General features: G+C 37.6%; 2 protein-coding genes across 6 annotated transcripts in view; both read left to right on the top strand.

Moving 5' to 3' along the window:
- Window positions 1-6,367, top strand: part of nckap1 (NCK-associated protein 1) — a 48,953-nt gene extending 42,586 nt beyond the window's left edge. For all 5 annotated transcript variants that reach the window (XM_077613880.1, XM_077613879.1, XM_077613877.1 and 2 more), the window contains 13 exons: window positions 98-237; window positions 320-451; window positions 703-921; window positions 1,477-1,607; window positions 1,685-1,782; window positions 1,850-1,943; window positions 2,027-2,109; window positions 2,470-2,550; window positions 2,615-2,708; window positions 2,780-2,896; window positions 3,773-3,882; window positions 4,210-4,299; window positions 4,363-6,367. In XM_077613880.1, the coding sequence (XP_077470006.1) occupies window positions 98-237; window positions 320-451; window positions 703-921; window positions 1,477-1,607; window positions 1,685-1,782; window positions 1,850-1,943; window positions 2,027-2,109; window positions 2,470-2,550; window positions 2,615-2,708; window positions 2,780-2,896; window positions 3,773-3,882; window positions 4,210-4,299; window positions 4,363-4,479 (1,506 nt within the window). In that variant the 3' untranslated portion in view covers window positions 4,480-6,367. The remainder of the gene's footprint in view (window positions 1-97; window positions 238-319; window positions 452-702; window positions 922-1,476; window positions 1,608-1,684; window positions 1,783-1,849; window positions 1,944-2,026; window positions 2,110-2,469; window positions 2,551-2,614; window positions 2,709-2,779; window positions 2,897-3,772; window positions 3,883-4,209; window positions 4,300-4,362) is intronic.
- A 1,666-nt stretch (window positions 6,368-8,033) lies between these two features.
- Window positions 8,034-23,513, top strand: part of fam13c (family with sequence similarity 13 member C) — a 26,988-nt gene continuing 11,508 nt past the window's right edge. Inside the window, exons 1-8 of the mRNA XM_077612747.1 lie at window positions 8,034-9,112; window positions 10,120-10,366; window positions 10,672-10,801; window positions 10,916-10,997; window positions 11,456-11,646; window positions 11,706-11,789; window positions 11,852-11,956; window positions 12,154-12,332. Of these exons, the coding sequence (XP_077468873.1) occupies window positions 8,932-9,112; window positions 10,120-10,366; window positions 10,672-10,801; window positions 10,916-10,997; window positions 11,456-11,646; window positions 11,706-11,789; window positions 11,852-11,956; window positions 12,154-12,332 (1,199 nt within the window). The 5' untranslated portion in view covers window positions 8,034-8,931. The remainder of the gene's footprint in view (window positions 9,113-10,119; window positions 10,367-10,671; window positions 10,802-10,915; window positions 10,998-11,455; window positions 11,647-11,705; window positions 11,790-11,851; window positions 11,957-12,153; window positions 12,333-23,513) is intronic.

The following is a 23,513-nucleotide window of genomic DNA, read 5'->3' as shown; positions in this document are numbered from 1 at the left end:
TCCAACCAAATGGACGTATTAAGGATGCTTTACGGGCGACCTGACAATCTAAGTCCATCTGCCCGGATGACCCTCTATTATTTCTCCACGCCGACAGCTGCTTCCCAAACACTGCGCCAAGACCATCAGCCAAGCCGTCAACAAGAAGAGCAAAAAGGCCACGGGAAAAAAGGGCGAGCCGGAGAGAGAGAAACCGGGAGTGGAGAGCATGAGGAAGAACAGATTGCTGGTCACCAAGTAAAACACGCACCCTTTTTAAAAAAACGAAATTCCACAAACAGGATTCATGTCATTTCTAATCACGTTCCTCTTCCTCCAGTTTGGACAAACTGCACACGGCGCTTTCAGAACTCTGCTTCTCCATCAACTACGTTCCCAACTTAGCAGTGTGGGAGCACACTTTCACGCCGAGAGAGTACCTCACCTCGCACCTGGAGATTCGCTTTACCAAGTAAGGACTGGAATCAGGTCTGTAAATGGATGCCAGGGACAAACTGTCACAAAAACTGATAAAGGAATGAAAGAAATGTGACCCTGAGAAACCATTTAGCTGTTCATCACACTGTCATTTGGAATATAGGCACTTTCAAGCTAACGTGCCATTTGGATTGATTTTTTGGTTGACTTGAATCCTCAGAAGAAGAAATGAGTTTTGATGTGCTTTATCACGGTGGTACTCCAAGCATCCCCCCTTGCTTCCAGGTCCATCGTGGGCATGACCATGTACAACCAGGCCACTCAGGAGATCGCCAAGCCCAGCGAGCTGCTGACCAGCGTGCGTGCCTACATGACGGTGCTTCAGTCCATCGAGAACTACGTCACCATCGACATCACGCGGGTCTTCAACAACGTCCTGCTGCAGCAGACGCAGCACTTGGACAGCCACGGCGAGCCCACCATAACCAGCCTTTACACCAACTGGTGTGTCTTATCGCAAAGTTAATGTGTTTTGTTACATTTAGATTACAATGGCTATGCTTCCTGCAGAGCTAGTTTTGTGTCATTTAGGCAAACATTGACACAAATTTGACTTGACCTTTCTGACGCAAGCATTTCAGTTCATGAAAAGTTTTTTAAAACACTTTTTATGATGAGTTAAGTATTTTTAGTATTAAAAACCAAAAAACAAACCAAAAAACAATAACATAATCCCATCAAATGGCAACGCCATACACTTTTTGTATGGCACAATATTGACATTTGGTATACAAATGTGTCCTTTCACGACCCAAACTGGAATGTCCATATGTGTAGATGCCAGGCCTCAATTAGAATTAATTTCCTTGTATTATTTATTATTCATTACGGGATGATTTTTTTGTTTTTTAACCTTTTTTAAGTAAGTGAATACAACCGAATGAATGAAATGCTACTGAAAACTAAAGTGAAGCGTTTTAGCGTTTAATGCCCACTCAAATGATATTTGACGTTGTCATGGAAACCAACCTTAATGCCAGTCATGAAATTGCCATGCAGGTACCTGGAGACGTTGCTCCGGCAGGTCAGCAACGGACACATCGCTTACTTTCCCGCCATGAAGGCCTTCGTCAACCTGCCCACGGAGAACGAGCTGACGTTCAATGCCGAGGAATACTCCGATATCTCCGGTACAGAAGTTTCCGGCGCTTAAAATTGAATCAGCTTCCCAAAATATATCTGCATTAATGACTGTCCTAATCTGCAGAGATGCGTTCGCTGTCTGAGCTGCTGGGGCCTTACGGCATGAAGTTCCTTAGCGAAAGCCTCATGTGGCACATCTCCTCGCAGGTGGCCGAGCTAAAGGTATGCGGCCGCCATTCCGCCTTCCGAGCCTGGCGTTTTTTTTGCCAACCTGTGCTTATCTCTGCAGAAACTAGTGGTGGAGAACGTGGAAGTTCTGACCCAGATGAGAACCAGTTTTGACAAACCGGACCACATGGCGGCCTTGTTCAAGAAGCTCACCTGTAAGACACTCTTTTCTTTTTGTTTTTTTTTAGTTGTTTGTCAGAGTGACTCATCCTTTTTATTTTGTTTTTATTTTTTGCAGCTGTGGACAGCGTCCTCAAGAGGATGACCATCATCGGAGTCATCCTCTCATTCCGCTCGCTGGCCCAGGAAGCTCTGAGAGACGTAAGAGGCGCAAACACGAGAAAACAGTCGTGACCCTAATTTAATCCACTATTTATCTCAAGTAGGCAATATAACCATTGTCAGACATTTTGGAGATTTTTGAGAAATGATGCGGAACTGAATATACTTAAAATATAAAAATTTCTCACTGTGCTTTAGTAAAAGAAGCTAGTCAGCAACCCTGTGTAATAATTCACATATCTGAGCATCATCCAAAGCAGATAATGGGATGGGACACTTGACACCTAAGAATTCTGCAATCCCCAAATGTTGTCAGGAAGAGTGAAAGAGGATTTTTTTTTCATCTACCATACATAACATATAACAAGTTAAGACTAATAGCATTGTGTTCTTACACAGGTGCTATCGTGCCACATTCCCTTCCTGGTCAGTTCGGTGGAGGACTTCAAGGACCACATTCCCAGGGAGACCGACATGAAGGTACTTTGGCCACCCTCACTCGGATGTGTATTCCATCAAAAAAAACATCTGCGTCCTCGTCCAGGTGGCCATGAACGTCTACGAACTGTCGTCGGCCGCCGGTTTGCCTTGCGAGATCGACCCGGCTCTGGTGGTGGCGCTGTCGTCGCAAAAAAACGGTAAGACGGCGGAACTCGGAGGAGCCAATGCGGTCTTCCCGTTCCTCAACGTTCTCTCCCGACTTGCGTAGAAAACATCAGTCCAGAGGAGGAGTACAAAATTGCCTGTCTGCTGATGGTGTTTGTGGCCGTTTCCTTGCCAACGTTGGCCAGCAACGTGATGTCGCAGTACAGCCCCGCCATCGAAGGTAGCTATTCATTTCCATCTGGATATTACGCCCTTCCCCAAAGAAGTAGCACTCGAGTCGACTATTCAAGGACGTCCCCGTCGCGTATCGACTTGAAAAGGAAGCGCGACACGTCACGTCGCGTCCGCAAATGTCATTTACTGCTCCAGTGGAACGCGGAGACAAACGCGATGGATTCATTACGCCGCCGTTTACAATTCCACGTTGAGGTCACTCCGCTCGGCGGCGCTAATTAAAGGTGATTATTCCAAAAAGGCTGAGCCGAATAAAGTTGATTCTGTCATAAGGCGTCGGAGACGGGTGCCTCTTGACGGACTCGTTGAGACGCGCCGACGCTAACAACCTTGAAATGAAAGGCGCCGTTGTTAATAAGGGCCGTTGGAAGAGGATAATGACTCGTAATGGCCTCTATTGTTAGTATGTCTGGACACATCTCAATACCACGCTCACACACACACTTAGGATGTATTGAAATGTCATTTAAACTTGGTGTTGAATACGTGAATTCCATCCAGCGAACGTTTGGCGGAGCGATATCATACACAGCCCTTATTACATATCATTTTGGTGTAAAACAAGAAATGTGCTTTAAAAAAAAGCTGACCAACACCAGTTATGTAAAAATGAATTGGGATCATATTAGAGCAAGACAGTACGTTGTTACAATTTCCACTGTGGGTAAATGGTAGCGTTGATGGATTTTTTTTTTTTAAACGACTACTTGGGTTTATCTTTCGAACATACGGGTTATGGATTTGACCTCAGTGAAGTCAGATCAGTAATATCTTTTGACCTGACAGTGGTATTTAAAAGCCACCCTTATAGGGAGGGGCCAGCCCGTGTATGTTAACTGTGTGTATTTGCTGCCCCCTGCAGGCCACTGTAACAACATCCATTGCCTGGCTAAAGCCATCAACCAGATCGCCGCCGCCCTCTTCACTATCCACAAAGGAAGCATCGAGGATCGCCTCAAAGAGTTTCTGGCTGTAAACACCTTCCTTTACTACATGACGTATAGATTGTAGGCTCAATATTATAAATGCAATAACTCAGCCATTGCACACAGACCAAGAATATTATCAGTATCAAACGGGTTTGCCTCTTTGAATAGCATTTTGTTCTGGAGCCTATCCCAGTTAACGCTGTCCAGTACGCAGAGTTGACCCTGAATTTTGGTATCCAGCCAATCACTGAGCTAAATATTAACAAATGATTCTATATCCAAATTTATTGGGGCATGAATGAATGGCCATCAATGGTAGCCAACAAGTTCAACTGCCTTTTTTTTCAACTTCCATGTTGTCTGTGTCCAGCTGGCCTCCTCCAGCCTCTTGAAGATTGGCCAGGAGACGGACAAGATGACCACACGGAACAGAGAGTCTGTTTACCTACTGCTGGACATGGTGAGATTTCCTTGAAAAAGAAGCCAAAGTGCTAAATTGACATATTGACGATCTTGTGCGCAGATTGTGCAGGAATCCCCCTTCCTCACAATGGACTTGCTGGAATCCTGCTTCCCGTACGTGCTCCTGCGTAACGCCTACCATGCCGTCTACAAGCAGAGCATCAGCGCCAACGCCTAAGCGAGCACACGGCCTCTCCCGCTTCGTTGGTTGAGGCGCAAACGATCGTTAAGTACAACGTTCCCCCGCTTATTCACCATTCGCGACTGGCGATCTACACCGCCGTCGTCGTTTGCCGGAAATTTGCGCTTTGGCGTATTTTACGGAACGCCCCAAAACGCAAGAGCCCGGCGCTCGAGCCCCGTCGGATACAAAAGTAGCGCTTTGGCACTTCTTGTAAGTGGAGGGAGGGGCTTCTGTTGGTCAAGAGAAAGAAAGCGTCGGTTTGTAAAAGGAGCGATTTGGCGCCGTATTGTGGCCGCTTCAATTTTTGCGGTAGTTTGGAATTCGTTGGCCACCAATAACTAGTTTAACATCAGCCAAAATTTGTCCCAATTTAGCCCGTTCATCCACAGTGGTCATCTAGTCAAAAAGTTGACACTTTTAACCCTTTGTAGAGCGGGGGATTATTTTTGCTAATGATTTATTTTTGACAATTAAAGCCTTTCCTCGACTAGTAATGGCCATTTAAAAAAAACTTAAATATTAGCAGTTATTAGACATCTTTTTAATAAGGATTCACTGTTATTGATTAGTTTTTTTCTATTTTTTTGCCAGAAATTTAATTTTATAAATACATTTGTAAATGAATACAATGTTAATAAAAGCTAAATTAATGAACACAGAAATACACAGCCCAAGTAAAGTTAAAGGGCTCTGAATGCTCAGGGTTTAGTGCCATTGACAGCAATGGATGTCCACTCCTGTTTGACTGGGAGGCACGAATGGATAAATGTGTGGAACGTCCCTTCATTCGTCCCTCCCAGTCAAAATGAATTGGACGTCTAGCGCTGTTAATGCCAGCCAATGAGTTAAAAGCCTAAAATGGGAAGGAAATACCCATCGGCGTTCAAGAAACGCACCCCCAACTCATCCCAAAATATTTCCTAGGCAGCACGATACCACAAGATGGAGGCAAGAACTACTTTTGACTGAATGGAGCGCCTCAACTGACTACGATGTAGTTCCTTGGTAACCAAGGTGGCAGCAAAGCACTACGTTTATTTCGTTAAAGCTCCTCAACTTATTTTAACCGTTTCGGGCAGAACGACAGTCAATTGGCTCCCAGAAAACAAATGTGTGAATAGGCGGGGTTTCAGCGTGCTTGATGTACAACTTCTAAGTAATTAAAAAAAACTGTAAAGATGTTTAAATGACAAAAAGAAGTCACTACAATGGCTGGCAAACGTGACGCGCACTCACAAGCTGGAAGAAATAGGGGAACAGCTACTTTTTTTTTGTCTTTTTATTCCTTTTATTTTTATGTTATGCTGTCGCCGGGGAGACCAAAACCGCAGCGACACTAAACAAACCTGAGAGTTTGTTATATGAGGACAAAAAATTATAAATAAATACTATATATAAATCTACAGTATATATATTGAGTTGACACTAAACTATTTGACGGCGTGTTTGTGCTGGTGACGGATTTGTTTTTCTTTTTCTGCTTGAAAAAAAGCTGTTTGTTGTACATTTTTCCATTGACGCTGCCTCGTGACATTTCATAACAAAAAGCTCACTCATACACTTGTAACATGGTGATTTTTGTTCTTTTCTAGCTAGTGGTAACAAACTCTGGTGGGTTATAAAAAAACAAAAGATGAAAAAGTTTTTGATGTGAACTCAACTGGTCTGTTTTTACGTTTTCTTACTTTTACAATTTTACCAACGTGTTAACAACACTACATGATGTTTGTGTGAAAGAGGGAAGGGTGGGTTTGGGGGTCATGCATTCTGTAACATAGTGAAATTAAAAATTAAAAAAAAAAAGGATCAGGAAACCCCTCAGCTGCTCTCAATCACGGTTAATAAAGTACAAGTGAATATTTTTTCATTTGTCTGCATGGACTCCCAGAATGTTTTGTCTCTTTTGTTGTTGTTGTTTTTCTGTTGTAGCATCCTTCAAAGCAACAATAACAAATTGAAGTAAATTCATTTGTTTTATAGGTGTTGTGTAGGAAATTGGAACAACACAAATATTGCTGGTATTATGCACAGCATCTATTTTGGGATTAATTTAGTAATTGAAGGCATACGAGAAAGCGGCGCAATTGGTAAGTAGTGGCGATTGGTTGCTTTTGCCAAAATGAACATTCACAAAAAAAATCAGCATCTGAATGGCAATTTTAACTTAAAAGTTTGAATGCATTTTGCAAACCATGTGATAAAGTTCAATTGAATTAAACATATATGCCCAATTGGAAATTACATATTTTCACCTTTGTTTTTAATGCAATGATTTAAAAAAAAACATTTCAAAATATGTCATTTAGATTCAAGTTGAATAACAAACAAAGACAACAAAACTCCATCAACGGCGAAGATGTACCGACGAGGAGGTCCAGCAAAAGGTCAGCAAAGGACAAGCTGATTCTGGACCAGTTTCTATCCTCAAAGCTGTCAGTGCTGCAAAGTAAAACCAGACTCCACAATCTTCATTTCATCTCCCTTTGTCTTGTACATTGTCTTATACTACTTTGTTTTGTACTAAACACTTTATTTTACATGGCTGTCCTTCATTTCATACTTACAATCCTTCATCTGACTCATTTCATTATGGAGATGTCTTAATCTCGTTCAAACTTCTGTTACAATGCAAATATAAAGGCTATTCTGAGTATTGATGTTCAAATTTCAAAGAGGGCTGCCATTGATGACGATAGACGTCCAATTCATTTTCACACTGGGACTGGCAGTTACTCTTATATTTCAGGATAACGTTATTATATTATATATAGTATACAATTTTCTAATCCTGAATTATTCTGAAGTTAACTATGGGGTGCATGCAATTAATCACTTAACTAAGATAAAACACATTTATTTCAATTAATCACATAATATTTTTTAAATATCTACATTTATTCATGTAAATTCTAGTTTCCTGCATGCAGTTAAAGCCATTTAGTGTTCAAGCTAATACATGCAAAAGAATGCATCTTATTTTGTAGGCCCCAGTCAATGGACACACCCAGATTTCCACCTGCCGGTCGGGAAAGGATGGAATTTTGTGACCTTGACCACTTTGACAGGAAGTTGACTTGGTGACCTTAGGCAATGTTTGGCAGGAAGTTTCCATGCGGTCGTCGCTGTCCTCGTTTTTCTCCACATGGACTCGCCTTCACTCGGTCTATCGTGCACCCGACGTGACAAGTAGGTTACGGGAGCAGCGCGGTCCGATGCCCGCAGACGCACTTTGGATGGATGCCATTCCGGTTCAAAGAACGCGAAGACGCCGTGGCCTCCACGTGGCTACTTCGTGTTGACCTACTCTGAAGGCTCGCACGCCGTTTCCAGAGATCGGAGCTCCAGGACAGGCTGTCTATGTTAGTTATGTCTCGCTGCCGTCACACATGACTATAAACCAAAACCTTAATGGACTTGCCAGATGGCCTCGGAGCGACACGCGTGCATGCAACCAGGTCACGTGATGTCCAGCATCCAAACACATTGTTATTTGGACGATCTTCCTATGAAATTCCCATTCACCTGGCCACTTAAAAGGTAATGTTGCTGAAATGAATTTCCTGACTCATCCATCTTGTGTGTGTCACAGCATAGGCCACATTTGCTTCTGTGTACATGCCATGTTTCATGGACTGCAGCAGCATGCCACCATGACACATGGCTGCTTGTTCATCCTCCAGGCAAAATGACTTGGATGTTTTGATCCTCTAGATAAACACACACATACACACACAATGATAATTATACAGATGGTGACGTCCATCCACGCTTCCATTTTTAGCCTCCTAATCTATGCTATGACAACCTTGGATGCTTTCCCCCTTCCATCTTTTCGAGATACCGTCCTCTCCTCCCCGCCCTTGTGACGCACCATGCCGTTTTATGAATGAACAGCGGACGAGCGTGAGAAAGCGAGCCGAGTTGATGACGTCAAAGCCCCCCCCCCCCCCCCCCCTGCGTACCCCGCACACGCCCCCACACCCACGAAAATCCCTCAAACCGAAACGTCATTTTCATCGCAGCCCACGTCTCGGCCCGCGCGACTCCCTGCATTAGCCGGCTAACAACGTTGCCGTGGTTACCCCTCACGGCCTCCTCCCGGAGCACGCCCACGCCGCACGCGAAGACGCCAACGGTATTCCCGCCACCGCGCCCCTTCTCGCCGTCGCTGATGAATTATCCATGTGAAGGCAGCGGGAAGGATCGCCATGCGCGTGGCGTGGAAGGAGCATCTACTACGTAGATTCCCGTCGGCGGACTTCCGTCGAGGACACGACGCGTTTGGACTGCGGATTTAAAAACAGAGACGTGAGGAAAGCCGAGGCGGACGATGCCTCCGCTAGGATTTACGGCTTCTCCTCGCACCCCCCAACGTGGCGTGACACCTCGTCTCTCTGGAGGACTTTGAAGACCGGGAAAGAAGCCCTCTCCGCCCCACAGCCAGCCATGTTCTGCTTCTGCTTCCAAAGCCCCTCCTTGAAGCTCCAAGCCCTGGAGGCCGACGCGAGTCCCCCCGACCCGGATCGCGAAGAACCCCGAGACCCCCGGGAGCTTTTTTTAAGCCTCCGTTCGGACCACAAGGCGCTCCTCCACTCTCCTCCTCCGACGGACGACTCGCCACAACGCGGTAAGCCACATCATGTAATTCTCATGTCATGATTTTCTAGTGCAGTAGTCCTAAAACTTTTGAGTCCTAAAAGAGTCCCCGCCCACCATCATGGCTTCCAATCAAAATCAGTAGTGCAGGGTGGTCCAAACTTTTTTTTTCTGTTAGCCGCTTACAGAAAAATCCAAATCTCTCCACTCATATTTTTAAACCAGGTAAAAAAAAGACTTTGATAGATGATTTTATTTTATTTGTATGTATTCAGTCATTGGTTGCCATTGACGGCGATAGAGGTCCAACCCATTTTGACTGGTCGTTTGTCTCAATCTGTCCTGTGATTGGCTGGCACCAGTTTGAATGTACCCCGCCTCCAGCCCATACTTAGCAAGGCCAGGCTCCAGCACCCCCACAAACCTTGCTAGGAATAATAAAGGAATGACAAAGACAGGCGGTTTTGATCCATTTATAGAAATGCCTAAATTTTAAAGACCATCATCATAAATTTATGATTTAGTAAACAAGCTTGAAAATGTTCAGCAGTGGAACAAGGGTGTCTAAACTTTTTATTTCCGAGGACCGCGTTCAGAAAACTCAAAGAAAGCAATGGCTAGCTTGTGTTTAGGTTTAAAAAAAAGAGATAATTTTTATATATTTATATATATGTTTGAAGTCGTAATTCATCATTCATTTGGACTTCTATTGCTGTCAAAGCCGAAAGAAACCAAATATTATGCCGGATGGTTTGTCCACGCTTGTGGGTGGGGAACAACTTAACACGATGACTCAGAAGGTGTCAATGAATTCATGGACGCCAACCTCAAAACTGCGAGGCTGGCATGCTAACCACTGGCAATTGAAAAAACCCAAACACAAATCCGAGTGCAACCTTCTTTTCCTGATTGGAAAAACCAACAATTATTGACATTTTCCCGACTTTGAACAATACCGATTAGTATTTGATTAGAGTGCATTTTTGGGCCACACCTCCCTTTTCATGTTTTTTTTCCATGTTCCCCCGTGTTTGACAGCGCCTTCCCCGTCTCCGCCATCTTTCTGCGCCCCGGCTCCGCCCACCGTCTCTCCGGGAGACGACAGCGTCTCCCCGAGGTCACCGAGGTCACCGAGCTCGCCAGGCGGTCCTCCCTTGCTCTCGGTTTTCGCCGCCAGCGAGTGCCCGATCCCGTCACCTCGTTGCCCCAACCTGAGCGGCAGCCTCCGCTACAACCAGGACCCGGACGCCGCCCCTTCGCCGCCGTGCTCGCAACACATTCGCGTGTAAGACACTTTGCTTTCATCCAATTCAGGCTAATTTTCAATGGCTCATCCATTCATTTTCCGGAACGCTTATCCTCACAAGGGTTGCGGGTGCAATTTAGATGAACTCGTTGCCTGCCTTTGACAACAATAGATGTCCAATTCCCATAATGGATTGGATGTCTAGCGCTATCAATAGCGGCGAGTAGATTAGATCTGAATGTTATGTTGAATTGCTGCCCAGTTTTTCATGTGAAAGATGGTGTAGATGCAAAATTTAGAGTTAAAGTGTCATTTTTCAGAATGTTTATTTTTTTGACACGCAGGGCACGCTGCAGCCACCGCGCAGAACCGGACGATTCCTCTTCGTCCGTCACCGTGTTGAGAAGACACGTTCAGACGTTGAGGAAAAGGATCCGACAGCTGGAGGAACATTTTGAGCAAGAACGGCTCAAGGTGAGCGGCAAAGTCGGCCCGGCTGAGTCACCGTTTGCCCAGCAGCCTCGACGTCACCCGAATGGCGTCAGCAATTTGGAGGACCGCTCATACGGTTGTCTTTTGTTTTGTCAGCCGTCCTATTACGACAAGAGCGCTCATCCCGAGGTTGCCAGACTCATCAAGGAGCTCCTGAAAAGCCGCAAGCAGCTGAAAGGTGACAACCCGTCTTCATCATATGAAATATTGCTATTCACTTTTCCTAAATCTAGTCATTTTTATTCAGCTTATTTTGAGTGTTAAAATTGTATTTACAGGACCATGTGTAAGGCTATTCCACATCAAGTAAATACAACTTTTTGACAAAATTCACGTCTTTCAGATGCGCCATATAGTGCGGAAAATACGCCATCTGTTTTTCTTTTTTCAAGAAATCGAGCTTAGTAAAATTTACCTGAGGCACTGGAAGATAATTTCACTTATTTCTAGTCAGGTTGCACTTAAAACAAGGGAATTGAACTCGTTTTGAGTAGGTGTCTTTTTGCAATGTGGATGGCTCCCAACTGTGTTCGATAATAATAATCATAATAATAATAATCGGACATAGGCCCTGTCGTCATTATCAACAACAGATCCCATTGTGGAGCTCAAATGTTTCTTTCTGCTGTCCTGCAGAGCTCAAACTGTGTCACGCAGAGGAAGGCGTTTCCAAAGCATCTTCGCATCCCTCGTCGGAAAGAAGCACGGAGCTCCGGCAATCGAACAACGGCGGCAAGACGCAGCCCAGCGTGGAGGAAACCCTCCAGGTGGTGGCCACCAGACTGAGCGAGAAGCGGCGAGAGCTCAACATGCCAGACAAGATCAAGGTTGACTTTTTTTTCTTCCTTTGAACAAAATGCTCAAGCTGACCTCCCTCTGCGTGCAGGAGATGACGCCGTCTCAGATGAGGATGGAGAAATCCAGCCTGCAGAAGTGTTTGCTCTACTTTGAGAGTCTACACGGACGCCCGGTATGAGCAAATGGAAATCTCTATATTCCTGCAATATTCCAATTTTATATATGTGTCTTTAGAATAACACCAACGAGTGGTCACTTGTCCAACCGTTGTACGAGCGCTACCGCATCCTCAAACAGCTGCTGATTTCCTCCAACGCCTCGGCGCTCATCACCACCATTGTGAGTAGAACCAGCTTCCCAGATGGAAAAAAAAGACTTTGAATTATTTATTCCGCCCCCCAAGTCCTATTCCAATACAGCTCTGCCGCCCGCTAGTGGCCGTGGGGGCTTCCTACATGTAATGTTACGACTTCCAACACGCTCTGGTTTGAGTGGGATTGAGCGACATGGCTATTAAACACAAGTGGTGTCCACAGGAGGAAGAGGAGGGCTCCGATGACGATCGTCCCAAAGAGGAGTGCGTGCCAGCGGGGGGGCCGCCTCTGCCCCAGCCCACCTCGGAAATGTCCGACACGCCCCCGGTTTCGCCGCTGGAGGAAGTCAAGTGTCTCCAGCCGCCTGTTTTCACCATGGCAACACTTCACGAGGCTTCAAGGTACAATTGTCTGGCTGTTTTTTTTTTTTGAAGCTAATTTTGTGTTCAGTTGCACGTCATTATAATAGTATATACTGATAATTTTTGCTACAAAAGTATGTGTATAGAAAGGCTTTTTTCTTAAAAAACGACAGTACAGTATGGCTTTTTTTTCTTAAAATACGACATAGTATAGTAAGGCTTTTTTTCTTAAAAACGACATAGTATAGTATGGCTTTTTTTCTTAAAATACAACATAATATAGTATGGCTTTTTTTTTTTAAAAAAACGACATAGTATAGTAAGGCTTTTTTTCTTAAAAAACGACATAGTATAGTAAGGCTTTTTTTCTTAAAATACGACATAATATAGTAAGGCTTTTTTTCTTAAAAACGACATAGTATAGTATGGCTTTTTTTCTTAAAATACAACATTAGTATAGTATGGCTTTTTTTTAAAAAAAAAACGACATAGTATAGTAAGGCTTTTTTTCTTAAAAAACGACATAGTATAGTATGGCTTTTTTTCTTAAAAAACGACATAGTATAGTATGGCTTTTTTTTCCTTAAAAAAACGACATGGTATAGTAAGGCTTTTTTTCTTAAAAAATGACATAGTATAGTATGGCTTTTTTTCTTAAAAAACGACATAGTATAGTAAGGCTTTTTTCGTGAAAAAACGACATAGTATAGTAAGGCTTTTTTCGTGAAAAAACGACATAGCATAGTAAGGCTTTTTTTCTTAAAAAACGACATAGTATAGTAAGGCTTTTTTCGTGAAAAAACGACATAGTATAGTAAGGCTTTTTTTCTTAAAAAACGGCATAGTATAGTAAGGCTATTTTTCGTGAAAAAACGACATAGTATAGTAAGGCTTTTTTCGTGAAAAAACGACATAGTATAGTAAGGCTTTTTTTCTTAAAAAACGACATAGTATAGTAAGGCTTTTTTCGTGAAAAAACGACATAGTATAGTTAAGGCTTTTTTCGTGAAAAAACGACATAAGGCTTTTTTTCTTAAAAAACGACATAGTATAGTAAGGCTTTTTTCGTGAAAAAACGACAAAGTATAGTAAGGCTATTTTTCGTGAAAAAACGACATAGTATAGTAAGGCTTTTTTTCTTAAAAAACGGCATAGTATAGTAAGGCTATTTTTCGTGAAAAAACGACATAGTATAGTAAGGCTTTTTTCGTGAAAAAACGACATAGTATAGTAAGGCTTTTTTTCATAAAAAACGGCATAGTATAGTAAGGCTTTTTTTGTTAAAAAACGACATAGTATAGTAAGGCTTTTTTTCTTAAAAAACGACATAGTATAGTAAGGCTTTTTTCGTGAAAAAACGACATAGTATAGTAAGGCTTTTTTCGTGAAAAAAACGGCATAGTATAGTAAGGCTTTTTTCGTGAAAAAACGACATAGTATAGTAAGGCTTTTTTTCATAAAAAACGGCATAGTATAGTAAGGCTTTTTTTGTTAAAAAACGACATAGTATAGTAAGGCTTTTTTTCTTAAAAAACGACATAGTATAGTAAGGCTTTTTTCGTGAAAAAACGACATAGTATAGTAAGGCTTTTTTTCTTAAAAAACGGCATAGTATAGTAAGGCTTTTTTTCTTAAAAAACGACATAGTATAGTAAGGCTTTTTTCGTGAAAAAACGACATAGTATAGTAAGGCTTTTTTTCTTAAAAAACGGCATAGTATAGTAAGGCTATTTTTCGTGAAAAAACGACATAGTATAGTAAGGCTTTTTTCGTGAAAAAACGACATAGTATAGTAAGGCTTTTTTTCTTAAAAAACGACATAGTATAGTAAGGCTTTTTTCGTGAAAAAACGACATAGTATAGTAAGGCTTTTTTTGTGAAAAAACGACATAGTATAGTAAGGCTTTTTTCGTGAAAAAAACGGCATAGTATAGTAAGGCTTTTTTCGTGAAAAAACGACATAGTATAGTAAGGCTTTTTTTCATAAAAAACGGCATAGTATAGTAAGGCTTTTTTTGTTAAAAAACGACATAGTATAGTAAGGCTTTTTTTCTTAAAAAACGACATAGTATAGTAAGGCTTTTTTCGTGAAAAAACGACATAGTATAGTAAGGCTTTTTTTCTTAAAAAACGGCATAGTATAGTAAGGCTTTTTTTCTTAAAAAACGACATAGTATAGTAAGGCTTTTTTCGTGAAAAAACGACATAGTATAGTAAGGCTTTTTTTCTTAAAAAACGGCATAGTATAGTAAGGCTATTTTTCGTGAAAAAACGACATAGTATAGTAAGGCTTTTTTCGTGAAAAAACGACATAGTATAGTAAGGCTTTTTTTCTTAAAAAACGACATAGTATAGTAAGGCTTTTTTCGTGAAAAAACGACATAGTATATTAAGGCTTTTTTCGTGAAAAAACGACATAGTATAGTAAGGCTTTTTTCGTGAAAAAACGACAAAGTATAGTAAGGCTTTTTTCGTGAAAAACAACATAGTATAGTAAGGCTATTTTTCGTGAAAAAACGACATAGTATAGTAAGGCTTTTTTTCTTAAAAAACGGCATAGTATAGTAAGGCTATTTTTCGTGAAAAAACGACATAGTATAGTAAGGCTTTTTTCGTGAAAAAACGACATAGTATAGTAAGGCTTTTTTTCATAAAAAACGGCATAGTATAGTAAGGCTTTTTTTGTTAAAAAACGACATAGTATAGTAAGGCTTTTTTTCTTAAAAAACGACATAGTATAGTAAGGCTTTTTTCGTGAAAAAACGACATAGTATAGTAAGGCTTTTTTCGTGAAAAAAACGGCATAGTATAGTAAGGCTTTTTTCGTGAAAAAACGACATAGTATAGTAAGGCTTTTTTTCATAAAAAACGGCATAGTATAGTAAGGCTTTTTTTGTTAAAAAACGACATAGTATAGTAAGGCTTTTTTTCTTAAAAAACGACATAGTATAGTAAGGCTTTTTTCGTGAAAAAACGACATAGTATAGTAAGGCTTTTTTTCTTAAAAAACGGCATAGTATAGTAAGGCTTTTTTTCTTAAAAAACGACATAGTATAGTAAGGCTTTTTTCGTGAAAAAACGACATAGTATAGTAAGGCTTTTTTTCTTAAAAAACGGCATAGTATAGTAAGGCTATTTTTCGTGAAAAAACGACATAGTATAGTAAGGCTTTTTTCGTGAAAAAACGACATAGTATAGTAAGGCTTTTTTTCTTAAAAAACGACATAGTATAGTAAGGCTTTTTTCGTGAAAAAACGACATAGTATAGTAAGGCTTTTTTTGTGAAAAAACGACATAGTATAGTAAGGCTTTTTTCGTGAAAAAAACGGCATAGTATAGTAAGGCTTTTTTCGTGAAAAAACGACATAGTATAGTAAGGCTTTTTTTCATAAAAAACGGCATAGTATAGTAAGGCTTTTTTTGTTAAAAAACGACATAGTATAGTAAGGCTTTTTTTCTTAAAAAACGACATAGTATAGTAAGGCTTTTTTCGTGAAAAAACGACATAGTATAGTAAGGCTTTTTTTCTTAAAAAACGGCATAGTATAGTAAGGCTTTTTTTCTTAAAAAACGACATAGTATAGTAAGGCTTTTTTCGTGAAAAAACGACATAGTATAGTAAGGCTTTTTTTCTTAAAAAACGGCATAGTATAGTAAGGCTATTTTTCGTGAAAAAACGACATAGTATAGTAAGGCTTTTTTCGTGAAAAAACGACATAGTATAGTAAGGCTTTTTTTCTTAAAAAACGACATAGTATAGTAAGGCTTTTTTCGTGAAAAAACGACATAGTATATTAAGGCTTTTTTCGTGAAAAAACGACATAGTATAGTAAGGCTTTTTTCGTGAAAAAACGACATAGTATAGTAAGGCTTTTTTTCTTAAAAAACGACATAGTATAGTAAGGCTTTTTTCGTGAAAAAACAACATAGTATAGTAAGGCTTTTTTTCTTAAAAAACGGCATAGTATAGTAAGGCTATTTTTCGTGAAAAAACGACATAGTATAGTAAGGCTTTTTTCGTGAAAAAACGACATAGTATAGTAAGGCTTTTTTTCTTAAAAAACGACATAGTATAGTAAGGCTTTTTTCGTGAAAAAACGACATAGTATAGTTAAGGCTTTTTTCGTGAAAAAACGACATAAGGCTTTTTTTCTTAAAAAACGACATAGTATAGTAAGGCTTTTTTCGTGAAAAAACGACAAAGTATAGTAAGGCTTTTTTCGTGAAAAAACGACATAGTATAGTAAGGCTATTTTTCGTGAAAAAACGACATAGTATAGTAAGGCTTTTTTTCTTAAAAAACGGCATAGTATAGTAAGGCTATTTTTCGTGAAAAAACGACGTAGTTTTGTAAGGCTTTTTTCGTGAAAAAACGAGATAGTATAGTAAGGCTTTTTTCGTGAAAAAAACGGCATAGTATAGTAAGGCTTTTTTCGTGAAAAAACGACATAGTATAGTAAGGCTTTTTTTCATAAAAAACGGCATAGTATAGTAAGGCTATTTTTCGTGAAAAAACGACATAGTATAGTAAGGCTTTTTTCGTGAAAAAACGACATAGTATAGTAAGGCTTTTTTTCTTAAAAAACGACATAGTATAGTAAGGCTTTTTTTCTTAAAAAACGACATAGTATAGTAAGGCTTTTTTCGTGAAAAAACGACATAGTATAGTAAGGCTTTTTTTCTTAAAAAACGACATAGTATAGTAAGGCTTTTTTCATGAAAAAACGACATAGTATAGTAAGGCTTTTTTCGTGAAAAAAACGGCATAGTATAGTAAGGCTTTTTTCGTGAAAAAACGACATAGTATAGTAAGGCTTTTTTTCTTAAAAACGGCATAGTATAGTAAGGCTTTTTTCGTGAAAAAAACGACATGTATAGTAAGGCTTTTTTTCTTAAAAAACGGCATAGTATAGTAAGGCTATTTTTCTTGAAAAAACGACATAGTATAGTAAGGCTTTTTTCGTGATAAAACGACATAGTATAGTAAGGCTTTTTTTCTTAAAAAACGACATAGTATAGTAAGGCTTTTTTCGTGAAAAAACGACATAGTATAGTAAGGCTTTTTTCGTGAAAAAAAACGACATAGTATAGTAAGGCTTTTTTCGTGAAAAAACGACATAGTATAGTAAGGCTATTTTTCGTGAAAAAACGGCATAGTATAGTAAGGCTATTTTTCGTGAAAAAACGACATAGTATAGTAAGGCTTTTTTTCTTAAAAAACGGCATAGTATAGTAAGGCTATTTTTCGTGAAAAAACGACATAGTATAGTAAGGCTTTTTTCGTGAAAAAACGACATAGTATAGTAAGGCTTTTTTTCTTAAAAAACGACATAGTATAGTAAGGCTTTTTTCGTGAAAAAACAACATAGTATAGTAAGGCTATTTTTCGTGAAAAAACGGCATAGTATAGTAAGGCTATTTTTCGTGAAAAAACGACATAGTATAGTAAGGCTTTTTTTCTTAAAAAACGGCATAGTATAGTAAGGCTTTTTTTCTTAAAAAACGACATAGTATAGTAAGGCTTTTTTCGTGAAAAAACGACATAGTATAGTAAGGCTTTTTTTCTTAAAAAACGGCATAGTATAGTAAGGCTATTTTTCGTGAAAAAACGACATAGTATAGTAAGGCTTTTTTCGTGAAAAAACGACATAGTATAGTAAGGCTTTTTTTCTTAAAAAACGACATAGTATAGTAAGGCTTTTTTCGTGAAAAAACGACATAGTATATTAAGGCTTTTTTCGTGAAAAAACGACATAGTATAGTAAGGCTTTTTTCGTGAAAAAACGACATAGTATAGTAAGGCTTTTTTTCTTAAAAAACGACATAGTATAGTAAGGCTTTTTTCGTGAAAAAACAACATAGTATAGTAAGGCTTTTTTTCTTAAAAAACGGCATAGTATAGTAAGGCTATTTTTCGTGAAAAAACGACATAGTATAGTAAGGCTTTTTTCGTGAAAAAACGACATAGTATAGTAAGGCTTTTTTTCTTAAAAAACGACATAGTATAGTAAGGCTTTTTTCGTGAAAAAACGACATAGTATAGTTAAGGCTTTTTTCGTGAAAAAACGACATAAGGCTTTTTTTCTTAAAAAACGACATAGTATAGTAAGGCTTTTTTCGTGAAAAAACGACAAAGTATAGTAAGGCTTTTTTCGTGAAAAAACGACATAGTATAGTAAGGCTATTTTTCGTGAAAAAACGACATAGTATAGTAAGGCTTTTTTTCTTAAAAAACGGCATAGTATAGTAAGGCTATTTTTCGTGAAAAAACGACGTAGTTTTGTAAGGCTTTTTTCGTGAAAAAACGAGATAGTATAGTAAGGCTTTTTTCGTGAAAAAAACGGCATAGTATAGTAAGGCTTTTTTCGTGAAAAAACGACATAGTATAGTAAGGCTTTTTTTCATAAAAAACGGCATAGTATAGTAAGGCTATTTTTCGTGAAAAAACGACATAGTATAGTAAGGCTTTTTTCGTGAAAAAACGACATAGTATAGTAAGGCTTTTTTTCTTAAAAAACGACATAGTATAGTAAGGCTTTTTTTCTTAAAAAACGACATAGTATAGTAAGGCTTTTTTCGTGAAAAAACGACATAGTATAGTAAGGCTTTTTTTCTTAAACGACATAGTATAGTAAGGCTTTTTTCATGAAAAAACGACATAGTATAGTAAGGCTTTTTTCGTGAAAAAAACGGCATAGTATAGTAAGGCTTTTTTCGTGAAAAAACGACATAGTATAGTAAGGCTTTTTTTCTTAAAAACGGCATAGTATAGTAAGGCTTTTTTCGTGAAAAAAACGACATGTATAGTAAGGCTTTTTTTCTTAAAAAACGGCATAGTATAGTAAGGCTATTTTTCTTGAAAAAACGACATAGTATAGTAAGGCTTTTTTCGTGATAAAACGACATTGTATAGTAAGGCTTTTTTTCTTAAAAAACGACATAGTATAGTAAGGCTTTTTTCGTGAAAAAACGACATAGTATAGTAAGGCTTTTTTCGTGAAAAAAAACGACATAGTATAGTAAGGCTTTTTTCGTGAAAAAACGACATAGTATAGTAAGGCTATTTTTCGTGAAAAAACGGCATAGTATAGTAAGGCTATTTTTCGTGAAAAAACGACATAGTATAGTAAGGCTTTTTTTCTTAAAAAACGGCATAGTATAGTAAGGCTATTTTTCGTGAAAAAACGACATAGTATAGTAAGGCTTTTTTCGTGAAAAAACGACATAGTATAGTAAGGCTTTTTTTCTTAAAAAACGACATAGTATAGTAAGGCTTTTTTCGTGAAAAAACAACATAGTATAGTAAGGCTATTTTTCGTGAAAAAACGGCATAGTATAGTAAGGCTATTTTTCGTGAAAAAACGACATAGTATAGTAAGGCTTTTTTTCTTAAAAAACGGCATAGTATAGTAAGGCTTTTTTCGTGAATAAACGACATAGTATAGTAAGGCTTTTTTTCTTAAAAAACGGCATAGTATAGTAAGGCTATTTTTCGTGAAAAAACGACATAGTATAGTAAGGCTTTTTTTCTTAAAAAACGGCATAGTATAGTAAGGCTATTTTTCGTGAAAAAACGACATAGTATAGTAAGGCTTTTTTCGTGAAAAAACGACATAGTATAGTAAGGCTTTTTTTCTTAAAAAACGACATAGTATAGTAAGGCTTTTTTCGTGAAAAAACGACATAGTATAGTAAGGCTTTTTTTCTTAAAAAACGACATAAGGCTTTTTTTCTTAAAAAAACGACATAGTATAGTAAGGCTTTTTTCGTGAAAAAACGACAAAGTATAGTAAGGCTTTTTTTCTTAAAAAACGGCATAGTATAGTAAGGCTATTTTTCGTGAAAAAACGACATAGTATAGTAAGGCTTTTTTCGTGAAAAAACGACATAGTATAGTAAGGCTTTTTTTCTTAAAAAACGACATAGTATAGTAAGGCTTTTTTCGTGAAAAAAACGACATAGTATAGTAAGGCTTTTTTCGTGAAAAAACGACATAGTATAGTAAGGCTATTTTTCGTGAAAAAACGACATAGTATAGTAAGGCTTTTTTCGTGAAAAAACGACATAGTATAGTAAGGCTTTTTTCGTGAAAAAAACGGCATAGTATAGTAAGGCTTTTTTCGTGAAAAAACGACATAGTATAGTAAGGCTTTTTTTCTTAAAAAACGACATAGTATAGTAAGGCTTTTTTCGTGAAAAAACGACATAGTATAGTAAGGCTTTTTTTCTTAAAAAACGGCATAGTATAGTAAGGCTATTTTTCGTGAAAAAACGACATAGTATAGTAAGGCTTTTTTCGTGAAAAAACGACATAGTATAGTAAGGCTTTTTTTCTTAAAAAACGACATAGTATAGTAAGGCTTTTTTCGTGAAAAACGACATGGTATAGTAAGGCTTTTTTTCTTAAAAAACGACATAAGGCTTTTTTTCTTAAAAAACGACATAGTATAGTAAGGCTTTTTTCGTGAAAAAACGACAAAGTATAGTAAGGCTTTTTTTCTTAAAAAACGGCATAGTATAGTAAGGCTATTTTTCGTGAAAAAACGACATAGTATAGTAAGGCTTTTTTCGTGAAAAAACGACATAGTATAGTAAGGCTTTTTTTCTTAAAAAACGACATAGTATAGTAAAGCTTTTTTCGTGAAAAAAACGACATAGTATAGTAAGGCTTTTTTTCATAAAAAACGGCATAGTATAGTAAGGCTATTTTTCGTGAAAAAACGACATAGTATAGTAAGGCTTTTTTCGTGAAAAAACGACATAGTATAGTAAGGCTTTTTTTGTTAAAAAACGACATAGTATAGTAAGGCTTTTTTCGTGAAAAAACGACATAGTATAGTAAGGCTTTTTTTCTTAAAAAACGGCATAGTATAGTAAGGCTATTTTTCGTGAAAAAACGACATAGTATAGTAAGGCTTTTTTCGTGAAAAAACGACATAGTATAGTAAGGCTTTTTTTCTTAAAAAACGACATAGTATAGTAAGGCTTTTTTCGTGAAAAAACGACATAGTATAGTAAGGCTTTTTTTCTTAAAAAACGACATAGTATAGTAAGGCTTTTTTCGTGAAAAAACGACATAGTATAGTAAGGCTTTTTTCGTGAAAAAAACGGCATAGTATAGTAAGGCTTTTTTCGTGAAAAAACGACATAGTATAGTAAGGCTTTTTTTCTTAAAAACGGCATAGTATAGTAAGGCTTTTTTCGTGAAAAAACGACATAGTATAGTAAGGCTTTTTTTCTTAAAAAACGGCATAGTATAGTAAGGCTATTTTTCGTGAAAAAACGACATAGTATAGTAAGGCTTTTTTCGTGATAAAACGACATAGTATAGTAAGGCTTTTTTTCTTAAAAAACGACATAGTATAGTAAGGCTTTTTTCGTGAAAAAACGACATAGTATAGTAAGGCTTTTTTTCTTAAAAAACGACATAGTATAGTAAGGCTTTTTTCGTGAAAAAACGACATAGTATAGTAAGGCTTTTTTTCTTAAAAAACGACATAGTATAGTAAGGCTTTTTTCGTGAAAAAACGACATAGTATAGTAAGGCTTTTTTTCTTAAAAAACGGCATAGTATAGTAAGGCTATTTTTCGTGAAAAAACGACATAGTATAGTAAGGCTTTTTTCGTGAAAAAACGACATAGTATAGTAAGGCTTTTTTTCTTAAAAAACGACATAGTATAGTAAGGCTTTTTTCGTGAAAAAACGACATAGTATAGTTAAGGCTTTTTTCGTGAAAAAACGACATAAGGCTTTTTTTCTTAAAAAACGACATAGTATAGTAAGGCTTTTTTCGTGAAAAAACGACAAAGTATAGTAAGGCTTTTTTTGTGAAAAAACGACATAGTATAGCAAGGCTATTTTTCGTGAAAAAACGACATAGTATAGTAAGGCTTTTTTTCTTAAAAAACGGCATAGTATAGTAAGGCTATTTTTCGTGAAAAAACGACATAGTTTTGTAAGGCTTTTTTCGTGAAAAAACGACATAGTATAGTAAGGCTTTTTTCGTGAAAAAAACGGCATAGTATAGTAAGGCTTTTTTCGTGAAAAAACGACATAGTATAGTAAGGCTTTTTTTCATAAAAAACGGCATAGTATAGTAAGGCTATTTTTCGTGAAAAAACGACATAGTATAGTAAGGCTTTTTTCGTGAAAAAACGACATAGTATAGTAAGGCTTTTTTTCTTAAAAAACGACATAGTATAGTAAGGCTTTTTTTCTTAAAAAACGACATAGTATAGTAAGGCTTTTTTCGTGAAAAAACGACATAGTATAGTAAGGCTTTTTTTCTTAAAAAACGGCATAGTATAGTAAGGCTATTTTTCGTGAAAAAACGACATAGTATAGTAAGGCTTTTTTCGTGAAAAAACGACATAGTATAGTAAGGCTTTTTTCGTGAAAAAACGACATAGTATAGTAAGGCTTTTTTTCTTAAAAAACGACATAGTATAGTAAGGCTTTTTTCGTGAAAAAACGACATAGTATAGTAAGGCTTTTTTGGTGAAAAAAACGGCATAGTATAGTAAGGCTTTTTTCGTGAAAAAACGACATAGTATAGTAAGGCTTTTTTTCTTAAAAACGGCATAGTATAGTAAGGCTTTTTTCGTGAAAAAACGACATAGTATAGTAAGGCTTTTTTTCTTAAAAAACGGCATAGTATAGTAAGGCTATTTTTCTTGAAAAAACGACATAGTATAGTAAGGCTTTTTTCGTGATAAAACGACATAGTATAGTAAGGCTTTTTTTCTTAAAAAACGACATAGTATAGTAAGGCTTTTTTTCTTAAAAAACGACATAGTATAGTAAGGCTTTTTTTCTTAAAAACGGCATAGTATAGTAAGGCTTTTTTCGTGAAAAAACGACATAGTATAGTAAGGCTTTTTTTCTTAAAAAACGGCATAGTATAGTAAGGCTATTTTTCTTGAAAAAACGACATAGTATAGTAAGGCTTTTTTCGTGATAAAACGACATAGTATAGTATGGCTTTTTTTCTTAAAAAACTACATAATATAGTAAGGCTTTTTTCGTGAAAAAACGACATAGTATAGTAAGGCTTTTTTTCTTAAAAAACGACATAGTATAGTGAGGCTTTTTTCGTGAAAAAACGACATAAGGCTTTTTTTCTTAAAAAACGACATAGTATAGTAAGGCTTTTTTCGTGAAAAAACGACAAAGTATAGTAAGGCTTTTTTTCTTAAAAAACGGCATAGTATAGTAAGGCT

This window comes from Stigmatopora argus, chromosome 11, assembly GCF_051989625.1.
Source record: "Stigmatopora argus isolate UIUO_Sarg chromosome 11, RoL_Sarg_1.0, whole genome shotgun sequence".
Classification (NCBI taxonomy): Eukaryota; Metazoa; Chordata; class Actinopteri; order Syngnathiformes; family Syngnathidae; genus Stigmatopora; species Stigmatopora argus.
The sequence above is the reverse complement of the archived record's forward strand: the minus strand, read 5'-3'. Positions and strand labels throughout refer to the sequence as shown.